The sequence below is a fragment of the Gopherus evgoodei genome, chromosome 1 (genome assembly GCF_007399415.2).
Source record: "Gopherus evgoodei ecotype Sinaloan lineage chromosome 1, rGopEvg1_v1.p, whole genome shotgun sequence".
NCBI classification, from domain to species: Eukaryota; Metazoa; Chordata; order Testudines; family Testudinidae; genus Gopherus; species Gopherus evgoodei.
Window position 1 is genome coordinate 29312937 of NC_044322.1, and position 12330 is coordinate 29325266.

Here is a 12330-nt window from a genome sequence, read left to right on the forward strand (position 1 = left end):
ACGCTGACGCTCAAGGTCCTAGATGTCTTAGAACTATCAACTCTTATGAAGCAGGGAGTGAACATATAGTGCTGTGATTCTAGCTTCTTCTTCTTCTTCTTCTTCTTCTTCTTCTTCTTCTTCTAATATCTATCCCCTTCCCTTAAGACCATTTCTCCTTGCTTCTACCCTGAAGCTGCCCACTTACTTCTGCCTCCCACTCTGTGTGGCCTCTACACCTAGTGAAGTCTCTTAAAGTCATCATATTGCCTGAAAGGCTGAGCTGGGAGTTCACACTGCAGGGCAATTCAATTAAATTCACTGGTCCCTTCTCTAGTGCTGCTGACCAGAAAGACCAGGAGGCTGGACCAAAAGAACCCAAGACTGTTATATACACAAACATAAAATAGCTTTATTGCTCAGTGACAGCTTAATAAATAGCCTAAATACAATACTAAGATAAGTTAAAGCTATATATTAAATTTAACATTTCCTCTGTTATTTAAAATAATATTTATCAGGGATCACAGCTCTTATGTGGCTCAGACATAAAGTAAAAGATGAATAATACTGATTAGAAACAAAAAATTGATGAAAAACCATCTCTAACGCATACAAAATTGGGTTCTGTTTCTTTTGCACCATCACCTTGTGTGTCTGCTCTTATTTGCAATCAAACCAACTATTGCTCTTCATTTCACGAATAACTTTCTTGGACTTGGTGTCTATCTCATACTGCTTTGAGCCATGGAAAAAATAGAAATGTCCTAGAAATAAAAACAAAAAGAATAATTACTTTTGTACAAATGTATATTCATTCTCTTTCCACAAACACTGCTGTAAATTAAAATGTGTACATGTAAAGAATCATCCTTACTAATTTCTATAATGATTCTTGAATCTATGGAAATGCAAATTTTCCAGTATATTCAAAGTATTTTTTTTCCATTTACCTTTTTCCTGAAAAGCAGCATCAACCTTATTGCCAATTCTTGGAAAGTCAACTGATATGCGTCTTGGATAACCCTTTTCCATGGATTTGGTGACTTCATCATAACTGAATGAAGAAATGAAATGAAAATAATACATAAGCATGTGATATTTAATATTGAATCCAACTGACCTTTACAAGAAGTAAGTCCTGCCCTTAGCTAAAACTCACTAACCATGAGCTACTGTGAACTCATTGAATTGTATCAATTCTTACTACATGAATACTTTCACCTTTACTAGTTTATACACAGTTGTTTTTAGCTATTCTGACTAAACAGTTTGTTTTTCCTACTTGATTGCTGTTAGGATGCAAAGACATTTCGGTACCTTACTTTCTTTGTGTTTAGGAGTTGTCGATGGGACTAGTCACCTGAGTGAAGCTAATCATACACATAAGACTTTGTAGGATGGGGCCTTGGTGAGCACTTAGTTATGTCTCACCCAAGAAGAAATATTGGTGGCTTTTGTGTGTGTGGGGGGGGGGAGTGGTTACAAAACCTATCTATTTGTAGAAATATTTTCTGAGTTTAATTTTAGAAGGAGATGGAGTTCAGTTCCCCACTGCACAGGACAACAGGGGTGCTGTGAAGTTCAGCCTTCCCTTAGCCCTGATCGGGTAGCGGTTGAAATAAGAGGACGTGCTGGTCTTTCCACCCTCACATGTGTCCCAAGCTTCAGAGACTTCCCAGTTGAAATTCCGGACGAGGCCCCCCTATAATACCGACAGACCCTGGTTTTCAGAGGGTGGGACTGGATCTGGGACCTCTGGAGCTAAATGCATGAGCATCTACTGCATGAGCTAAAAGCCATATGGCCGTTAGCTAAGGCTGTAGAGCAAACTCATTAATCTCTCTCTAAGAGGTCTCGGTGCCACTCAATGGGACAGAACACCAGACTCAGGAGGTGTATGGATTACACTACCAGCTCTCCTACCACTGGAGGTGGGGCGTACCACTTGGGCGAGACAGCTCATGGTAGGCATGAGCTGCAGGGACACCACAGGTACAAATAGAGAACTCAGTCAGGGCCAGGAGATGGGCACAGGGAGCAGCCAAAACACAGGGTCCCTACAGGCCTGCATCACACACAAGGATCAGCCAATGCTGAAAAGGAGAGGGATACCTTAAACTTGGACTAAGAACAGACACTGGAAGGGCAGTCGAGATTTTTACTGATGGGTTTATGATGCACTCCTATTAACTGTTCTTTGCAATAACTCCGGGGCTCAGCCTGTGCTAATAACGGGTGCTGGGCTGGAACTCTGCAGTAGAGCATTGGTCACAAGAACGAGAAAACAAAAATGACTAGAAAGAAAAGTGAAAGTAACGTCTCTATTCTCACTGACCCAAGTGAGAGAAGGGCAAGGACAACAGATTTAAATGTCTCTGCTAAGCTCTGTACAAACCTGTAACACGACGTCAGTCCCTCTCCAAATTACACTATTATACGATAAAGAACTGGCCACTGTGTTGGTGTCCTACCTTCTGCTGGAAAGAATTGGATATGTTCACCTATGTTATAGGAACATACTACAGTAAAAGCTCTGTTATTTGGGCTTGTACCAACTCGAAAGATCTCTAAACCAGATTTCTAATCTTCACAGGAAGCCTGGTTTATAATCCAGTTGGTGCGGGGCCAGCAGGCTCCATCCATGGCTCCAAGTGGCTCTCTGGAAGTGGAGACATGTCCCTGCTGCTCCTAGGTGTAGGAACAGTCACGAGGGGTTTGGCATGTGGGAGAGGAGAGGGGCATGGTCTCTGGGAGGGGATGTGGGTTCCGGAGGGGGCTTGGGGCAGGGGGTTGGAGCACGGGCGGGGATTTGGGGTGCCGGGTAGAGGGGATGCTCACCTTTGGGGGGTTGTTACAAGCAGTGACCTGTCCCTACCTTTCCTAGGTGGAGGTGTGGCTAGGTGACTCTGTGGGCTGCCTCCTCCCGCAGGGCCACCCCTGCAGCTCCCATTGGTCGTGGTTCCTGGCCAATGGAAGCTGCAGAGCCAGCATTCAGGGTAGGGCGGGAACAGAGCACGAACCTGCCTAGCTGTGCCTCCCCCTAGGAACAGCAGGGACAGGTCACTGCTTATGAGGAGCTACCCAAGGTGAGTGCCTCCCCCAGATCCGGCAGTCCGCACCCATGCCCCAATCCACAGCCCCACACCCCCTCCCACATACAAACTCCTTTCCTCTTAGTTAAACAGAATTTTTCACATACTGGCACCCTCCATTCCCCCAACATGTCTCATAAAAAAGCTTTTACTCTACTAGCAGCAAATGGAAAATGTTCTTTAACTCGAGTGTTTTAAGGAGAAGAAAGATCTCACTTCTATCTCTATTGTCACTGAAATTCAGCTTAATAATGGGGTGTGCAATATACCAGTAATGAAATCCTACTTAAGATTTGTCATAAATCCAAATGTAAAGGGTTAATAAGGCTTTAAAAACGGTGCATGAGTTATTTGCTGGGAGAATTTAATCTTACCTCCAATACTTGTCACCTACAAAGAAGTACGTTTTTTTGGTATTCTCATCATAAACAGCAGCATCAATTTTCTTAACATATCTCGGAAAGCCCAGGGTGTGGATGTTCCTAGGAAAACCTGGATGTACAGAGTATCCACTGACAACCCAGTATTGGTTGCCTGTCAAGAAAAATAAGATAGAAAAGCTCAATAGGGACTTCTGATGAGATTAAGCAATATTTAATTACAGTCGTGGAGCCTCCCCAAGTAAATGTTTATGTTCCCTGTGGGATGAATTCCATTGATAGCACTGAATTTGAAGATAATCCTTTCTTGCAAAGGCAGCTGGAATGTTTAATATTTCAGGACACTTGGATTTATTGCTTTATAAATTCATTAGAATAATTAAAAAAAACATTCCCCCCCCCCATTGGAGCTGAGAGAGCTCAGTGCCTCTGAAAATCAGGCCACTTAGTTAGGTGCCTAAATATGAATTTAGCTGACTAAATGTAAGCACTCCATTTTATATAACTGATCTTCTCACCTGCCTTAAGCATATCATTTAACTTCACTCTCAGTTTTCCTCTCAGTTATGAAATAGGCACAATATCTTATTCCACAGAACTGATGTGAGGTTTAATTAGTTAACGACTGTGAAACTGCACTTTGAAGTGAAAAGTTATGTAAGTGCTGGGTGGTGGTGGTTATTATTAATAATAATAATAATAATTGCTTCTTCATTTCCACATGTAAGAAGAATGTCTAGAAATTCAATAGAAATACCTTTAAAAAGAAACACTTGATCCTTCTTGTCAATTTCATAAGCAGCTTGAAAGCCAGATGGTAGGGCTGGCCAGAAGGAAGAAATTAATTCATGCTCAATACCTGGGAAATAAGGACTCTTGCGCCAGATAAACCTGGTTGAAAAGACAAGTTGCTTGTTTATATAATCATATTTTGCAATGAATGCATGAGATCATCAACAGGGAAATTTAATAAAAATTCCAACTGTATGAGCTGTACATTTGTTCATTAGTTGCAGGTGGTGGGACATGCCCCCAACCCACAGATCATGTCCCCTTGGAGATGCAATGCCCATTTCCTAGTGCCCTCTTCGCTGCTACAGAGAAATCCTGTTCTTCTATTTATTTGCACTGGGGTTCTTCCACCCTGCCCTTTTACCTCACCCTTTCCCTCCCATTCCTTTGGTCCCCAGTAAGGCACAGGGCAGAGCTGAAACCTCTCTGTAATGCTGTGTCAGGAGGAATCCTTTTGCCCACCATGTAAATGCAGCTATCACTTCAGTGCAATGTATCAGCTCTTTGACAGTGCACAGCAACACTAAACTGTATTTTTAGGAGGGATATTTAAGAATAATTTCTTCCATTGAATCTTTAGGAGGCATGTATGCAGGCAGAATGTCATTCCCTGAGTTGGTATTTAGCCAAGACCCTGGGGATGCCATTTTTATTCCATCTTGCAAGAAGTGCATTGGGATCTTTAAATGACCCATTAAAGGGTTAAGTATCAGATCTCATTGAAAAGATGGCACCTCTAACAGCAGAGTGTCACCAAGCACTGCAGCTGTAGCCTTGAGTCAATGCTGTCTGGAGGTGAAGAATGCCACCTACTGAATCACCAACGACACTTTCTATAGCCCCATAGTTTTCCCTTTAGATCTGCCATCCGCAGCCTGATACCAGTCTGTCAAGAACAATGCTTCATGTGATATGGCTGCAGGCCAAACTACAATGCTCTGATTGCACAATTGGCATGGAAATGTAACAGACCATGCACAGGATGACTAAGGATGATTTAAAATACTAATATTTACTCACCTGTCAGAAAGCCCAGTTACTTCACCCAGGTTGCATGGGCAAGTAGAAATTTGTGAGGTTGTGTTGACTATACATTTGGAAGGAAACCCCCCCGCTCTTGAACTAATTGTCAAAGCATTGCCCTTACAAGTGTAATCTAAGCAAAACTTGATGTTGACAAAACAGAAATAATTTACCTGTCCTTAAAGAACATTATTTCCCCACGGAGAGTGGTGATGGCATCAAAAGTCAAGTGAGGGTCACAGATGCCTGTGGTTGATGTTTCTGTGGGTGCTCTTTTAGATGGTGTGGAAGCTGGTGGCTCAGTAGAGGTTGGGGGTCCTTAGGGAAGAGGTTAAAAGCAGAATTGGAAGGTCAGTTAGTGTTGCTATCCCAGAGCTTGGAGAACAGCAATACTGGGCCAAATTCTCAGTTGGTTTGAAACAGTGTTTTCCCATTCTATCTAGGTAATTATATGGCCACCACGGAGGCATATTTTCTGAGCGCTTCACAATCGTTAATGTATTTATCTTCACAACACCCCTGTGAGGGAGGACAATGCTATTATCCCCATTTCACGGATGAGGGAAATGAGAGGATTAGTGACACAGTAGCTCTATGGCAGAGCAAGGAATTGAACCTGGGTTTCTGGAGTCCTAGCCTAGTATCCTGACCACTGCCTCTCTGAACATCTCCTTGATATGAATGGAGCTGTGCCAATTCACGTCTGCTTAGGAGCTGGCACAAGACTGTCACAAAGTTTCATACAGAAACGTATGTAAACCTTTCAGATTAGGGATGCCCAGGAAGCATTCACCTCTGCAGGGGGGCCAGGTGTGTGTACCTAATATGCACGAAGGGGTCGCGCTATGTGCTCCTCCTCAGAGCTAGCCAGCTGAGCTGGCTCGTGCAGATGGAGTTAGAGTGAGCCATGGCGTTACCGGCTTCTCATCCCTTTGACTATGATTAGCACCCAGAGGACACAAGAGGGAACAAAGTCCCTGTGTAAAGGTAAGAGCAAGGACTACAGTTACAGCCAGCCCCTGTACACTGCTCTTAGGGCGGAGGCGCCTTACCCCCTTCACGCCCCCCACAGGTAGGACACAGTATGGCTCTTGGTTACACATTCTCATCTGATTGTTTGTAACCTGTATGAGAGAGACTTTAAAAAAAAGTGATGTTTCCTCCTAACCATATAGGGTCTGAATGCCTTCAACATCATCCTGGGGGAGCCTGTAGTTTCTGATCTCTCTCTGCAAATAGGCTGGATACATCAAGGAGCCAAGGACATTTGAATGATGAAGACCCAATGAGTGGCCAAACTCATGAGCAGCAACAAGGAACAAGTTGAAACCTAAAAATATAAAAAGCATAGCATGCATGTAGGTTAAATAAATGTCCCTGTAAAACAATAGGAAAGGACGGGTGAGGTGCCAGAGGAGCGGAGCAGGACGAACACAGTAGCTATCTTTAAAAAAGGGAAACAAAGGGTATGTCTACACTGCATTGTAAATCTGGCTTTGTGGGACCCGGGATTGGGAACACAATGTTTCCAAGCCCATGGTTAAGCATCCATACTGCATTGTAAATCTGGGTTTACACTTGCTGGACCCAAGTCTCATAGCCGTATTAGCCCATCCATATGGTACTCCACATACCTTCTGACTCTGGTCTGCAGCTTGAGCTGTGTCCACCCTGCAAAATGACAGGGCTTGGATCCAGGTCACAGTGGAACTCAGGCTCTGAGCCACCTGGGGTTATAGTGGATCACAAACGGAACCTCAGCCACAAATGTGATGTACTTGCAAAAAACGCTAATATGATTCTAAGGTGTATTAACAGGAGTGGCATATGTAATACACAAAAGAGAATGGTGCTTCTTGTGAGGCATCAGCTGGAGTACTGTGTCCAGTTTTGGATGCCATACTTTAAGAAAGATGTGAACAAATCAGAATGCATCCAGAGCAGAGAAACCAAAACGATAACAAGTTTACAAAATATGACCTATGAGGAAGGGTTTTAAAAAGCTGGACATGTTTATTCTTGAGAAAAGATTGTGAAAAGAATTTGTTTTTGATTCTATAGAGGGTATTACACTTTTTTTCCTTCAAAGAAACAAATATGAGGCCAGCCAACATGAAAGCTTCTGTTCAGACTGGAGAAATATCCCTCCTTACGTATAACCAAGGTTTTGTTCATATCGATGAATTCAGAGGCCAGAAGAGGCTATTATGTTTGTCTTGACTGACTTTCTGAATAACACAGGCCATGGAATTTCACTCCGTAATTCCTGCATTGAGCCCCATAGCTTGTGATCCCATAATCTAACCCACGATAAAGCACACTAGAGAGAAGCACCCAACATGCACCACAAATACACTAATCCACTGAACACACATTGTTTTCCCTGCACAAGGTTGTTAAAAGTTATCATCACTTTATTAATATGTTTTGTTTTTAAAGTGGTGAGTTCAGTATTTTACAACTTCTAAGAGCCTCAACCTAAGGGCACAATTCCATGCCATACACTAGCAATGCCTATTGACTAACTCAGTCAAACAATCCACCTCCATGGTAATTTCAGTCACTCCACAGGGGCCACAGTTGTAGTCATTGAATTGACTTCAGTGGAATTACTATGGATTGTCACGGGTGTCACTGAGCTCAGAACCTGAACCACTGATTTCAAGGAGAATTCCGCTGAGAAGTACACCAGGCTCAGACCCTTTATATGTAGTTATTACTAAGCTACATTACTTTTGTGCCCCCATCTCTTTCCAGTGTAAAAATGAGCTAATAGCTCTTACAATCAAATACTGCACAGCAGAGAATGCTAATACAATGGTAAGGAACATCTACCTTTCAAATCTTTTGTCCAGTATTCATCCTCATCAAAGTGGGCATCTCCACCAATACCTTCGCCCGGTGCATAGGCATGAGCGAGAGTTCCACCCACTCCATCAAAGGAAAAGAAGTCACCATGAACTAGAAAAAGGATACATAAAAAGTATGATTCTTCTCAATCAAGACTGTAAATAAAGGAGTCAATACTTATCATTGACACATGGGGATTCTCTTACATCCAGCTGCAAAGGAGATCATTATATCTGCGTCGCCTTCATAAACTCTGGTGAATTTCAGTGGGGTCACGCTGCTCCAGACGTTCCAAGCCTTCTCAATCGCTTCATCTACGTCAGCTGGTTCCATGTCTGGTGTGTAGTTCAAAATCCTTTAAATGCATAATAAGGAAATAAATTTAGGCAACTAAAAATGCAACTAACAGGACATGTACTTAATGTTAAACGTTTTGCTTCCTTGTTGTCTGTATGTTACTATTTGTATGTTTTGTCTTTTTAGACAATATGCTCCTTGATACACAATATATGTCTACCTCTGTGTTTGTTTAGTGCCTACAACAATAGGGCTTTGAGACTCATTCAGGCTCCTAGGTGCTACCATAATGATAAGAATAAATAATAATTAACATATAAATCTAATTCTTTCTGTAATTTCCAATGGTAATCAAGGAAACACATTGAAATATTACCTATATTTCAGATCTGTTTTTGTCCATCTAGGAGACCCTGGAAAGGTTCTGAACTGACCAACATCAGGTATTCCACACCTGGGCTGCATCATCACCTCCAAAGTATTGGAATCCAGTTCCCCAGTCACTTTCAGCCCAAAGAATTCCTGCATTTCTCGGATTTTGTCAGTTATGGGTTTGCTGTTCTTCATTTTAAAGATAGGTTCTGCCTCTGTTTTAAGTTTATAGTACTTTTCCAGATATTTCTGATCAGAAAAAAAACAGTCACATTTTATGACATTCATGTTTCTTTGAGAGTGTGTAGAATAATCTTAATAGTTATATAGTTAGTCCTGTGATCTTAATATGACAAAAGACTAATTCTTCCTATCAGCTTTATTCATATATACTGTCAACAATCATTACCTCAGCAAATTGCATGTCTTCTTCATTTTTCTTCTCTGTTTCTGGAACTACTGGAAAAGCATAAGAAAATGCTACACAAAGTAAGATCTGGAATGAAAGACTCTTCATTTTCAACATCACTTCTTTGTCCTATCACTAGTTTAACAAAATATCTCTGTCTCTATCTTTTATGTGCATGTGTCTTCAGTGTCCCGGTATATATATCACTTGGGTGCTCTGTAAAGTCAACAGTGACATGACTCACAGTTTATAACATCCTCTGATTTTCCACAAAACATACACAATGCTTATTTTAGCAGAAGTATGACACACTATAGGTGACCTCGTCTGAAACCCCCGGATTTTGCAATATTGTCAGAGGATGTCCAGGATACCTTCCTATTCCTTTCCTTCCTGTTTTTCACCCTTTCCTTCCTAACTTAGTCCAACATTTTCAAACATGAGTTCAGCACCAAAAGTAGTATCTAGACATCTGCATAAAAGTAGTCTGATTTTTCAGAGGTGTTAAAGTGCTGCAGTGTGAGAAAAAATATTATGTTAGCAAATATTTGAGTTGTCATAATCTAGTAAATTGTTCCAATTTTTTGTCAATAGTGATCTTGTTTTATAAGCTAAAATTGTTATATTAAATTGTTTTGCTTTAAAATAATTTTGTTTGGTTACAAGTCTAGTCTGCTTGTTAAAAGATTGTTTAACTATTCCCTTTGCTATTCCCTTTAATTGCTCATTAGAAAATTGTTTAGCCATTCTTTGTGTGAGTGCGGATGCAAATGTGTGAGTAAATAAGAAGAGACAGCATCAACGGGATAATCACCAAAGAGGGAGTGAAGAAACAAAGATGCCAGTATTATCTTGTCCTGATGGCCAAGGAGTGCAGATTTAACAACCAAAAGTACAAAGGTATCTGCCCAAAAACAAGAACAAAATTCCATATAAGAAGATGAAAGATGGTTATGTATACAACCAGTTCTGTGATAAACAATGCAAACATGACACAGCAAGACCGTAGACTTGCATGAGAACTAACTGCTATCAAAAATGAATGAGAACAGAGAGCTTTGGGTTCATTCAAGAACTGAGCATCGGAAGCGTTCGACTTGAGGGCTCACATTCAGAAATGGCTAACTTGTTTTTCAGATCAAATTTCCATTCCTACTCTCTCCTTCCCAAATCATGTTTGTGCACAAACCACTGGAAATGCCAGCTTCCAAAAGTGAATGTTTCAGAAAGATGCCATCAACTAACGACAGAACTGAAATGGAAACAGTTGTGCAACCTTAACTCTGGCACAACATGATTAGCACCCCACTATAAATAATTATATCCCCTCTGGAAGTAACAAGCATATGGGTGTTGCCACAATAGGTCCTGGGGAAGGTATGAGTAACCATGTCATAATCTTTTCCCAGTTTGATTGCTAATCCATGGGCCGTACCATAGGACTTTATGAGGGAGAGTAGGACTTTGACCTCACTTTCTTCCTGCCTCTCCACAATGCTTGAAATGCTGTATCTCATTCAATGTCATTTGATACGTGGGACCATAATGTTCTTATCTATAAACTTCAGTCCCTAGGATTGGCAACTGAGCATGTTAGTAACTAAAAAATTACAGACCAGACTTGCTCAGGGCCCTCAGAAGGATGAGGTAGGCTAATGAACAAGTTCATTTGCTATGGTCTGCAGACTGAAGCTTACAGATAATGGTTTTATGGTTCTGAGTATCAGATGTGATGAACTGAGAATCAGCATATCTGTGAAGGCCGAGATATGCAAGCCAGGTCAAACTGACAGCCACAGAGGTGAGTTCTGCAGGTTGTCAGAGAGCAGTTCACACATTTCTAAGTAATGGTACAGGAACCATGCCAGGGGTATCCAGGAGACATTGTGACTCAAAATCGTCCCTCTGAGGCAGTGGTTTTCAAACTTTTTTTCTGGTGACCCAGTTGCAGAAAATTGTGGATGCCCACGACCCAATGGCTCTGGGGTTGAGGAGTTTGGGGTATGGGAGAAGATATGGGCTGGGGCAGAAGATTGGGGTACAGGGGCGAGGGCTGTGGGCAGGGCCAGTGTAAGGAAGTTTCGCGCCCTAGGCGAAACTTCCACCTTGCACCCCCCACCCAGCTAACCCCACCCCCCCCACCAGCTAACTCAGCACCCAACTCGAGGAGCCCCCTTGCAGCAGATACCCTCCCCACCTGCTACAGCTAACCCCGCTCCCTCCCATTCTCCCATGGCAACTAACCCCACCCAGGGAGACTCCCCCTATTCCCCCACGGCAGCTAACCCTGCCTGGGGACACTCCCCTCCCCACCACGGCAGTTAACCCTGCCTGGGGAGACTTCCCCCCCCACTGCCACGGCAGCTAACCCTGCCTGGGGAGACCTCTCCCTGAGAAAGCTAACCCTGCCTGGGTAGCACGCCTCAGCTCACCTCGGCTCCGTCTCCTCCACTGAGCATGCCAGCGCTGCTCTAATTCTCCTCCCCTCCCAGGCTTGCAGCGCTGATTGGAGGAGACTTAGAGTTGGGCTGTGTGCTCAACGGAGGAGGCAGAGTGGAGGTAAGCTGGGGCGAGGAGCTGTTCCCCTGTGCGCCCCCCCCCTTTACTGCAGGTAGCCCTCCCCACATGCCCCCTCACCCAGCTCACCTCCACTCCACCTCCTCGCCTGAGGAGACTTTTAGGTTCCCCCAACCACTAGGCACCCTAGGCGCTCACCTGGTTTGCCTAAATGGTTGCACCGGCCCTGGCTGTGGGGTGGAACTGAGAATGAGGGGTTCAGGCTGTGGGAGGGGGCTCTGGACAAGGGGATGGGGTGCAGGAGGGGTAAGGGTTCTGGGATGGGGGTGCAGGCTCTGGGATGGGGCCGGGGATGAGAGGTTTGGGGTGCAGGAGGGGACTTCAGGTTTGGAGGTGGCTCAGGGCTGGGGCAGGGGTTTGGGCCACCATGACTCAGTTCCTTCCATTCTGGGACCCAGTACTGGGTCACGACCAGCAACTTGAAAACCCCTGTTCTGAGGCACAGGTCCTTCTTTGCTTCCTCATTGCTCTTGCGATAGACAGGGAGAGATAAATAATTTGCTACTGGCCTATACCAGTAACACCATTACAATTGACTGCACTGCCTGGTGCATGT

At 43.4% G+C, this 12330-nt stretch overlaps 1 protein-coding gene across 1 annotated transcript; it reads right to left on the reverse strand.

Annotated features, from left to right (window-relative positions):
* Positions 1 to 414: 414 nt before the first annotated feature.
* Positions 415 to 9317, reverse strand: LOC115645815 (stromelysin-1-like). The gene is made up of 10 exons (XM_030550973.1): positions 9198 to 9317; positions 8793 to 9037; positions 8326 to 8474; positions 8105 to 8230; positions 6438 to 6599; positions 5443 to 5587; positions 4212 to 4345; positions 3449 to 3608; positions 933 to 1036; positions 415 to 746 (listed from the first exon to the last, which is right to left on the reverse strand). The coding sequence occupies exons 1-10, from the start codon at positions 9312 to 9314 to the stop codon at positions 643 to 645; spliced, it is 1446 nt and encodes a 481-aa protein (XP_030406833.1). The 5' UTR covers positions 9315 to 9317; the 3' UTR covers positions 415 to 642.
* Positions 9318 to 12330: the final 3013 nt, after the last annotated feature.

Excerpts from the sequence above, each read along its gene's own strand:
- LOC115645815 (XM_030550973.1), bottom strand. The coding sequence starts at position 9,314 with ATGTTGAAAATGAAGAGTCTTTCATTCCAGATCTTACTTTGTGTAGCA. Across the intron at positions 6,600-8,104 it reads CTGGACAAAAGATTTGAAAG|GTTTCAACTTGTTCCTTGTT; the intron begins GTAGATGTTCCT and ends TTATATTTTTAG. Across the intron at positions 3,609-4,211 it reads TCAAGTGTTTCTTTTTAAAG|GCAACCAATACTGGGTTGTC; the intron begins GTATTTCTATTG and ends TTTTCTTGACAG.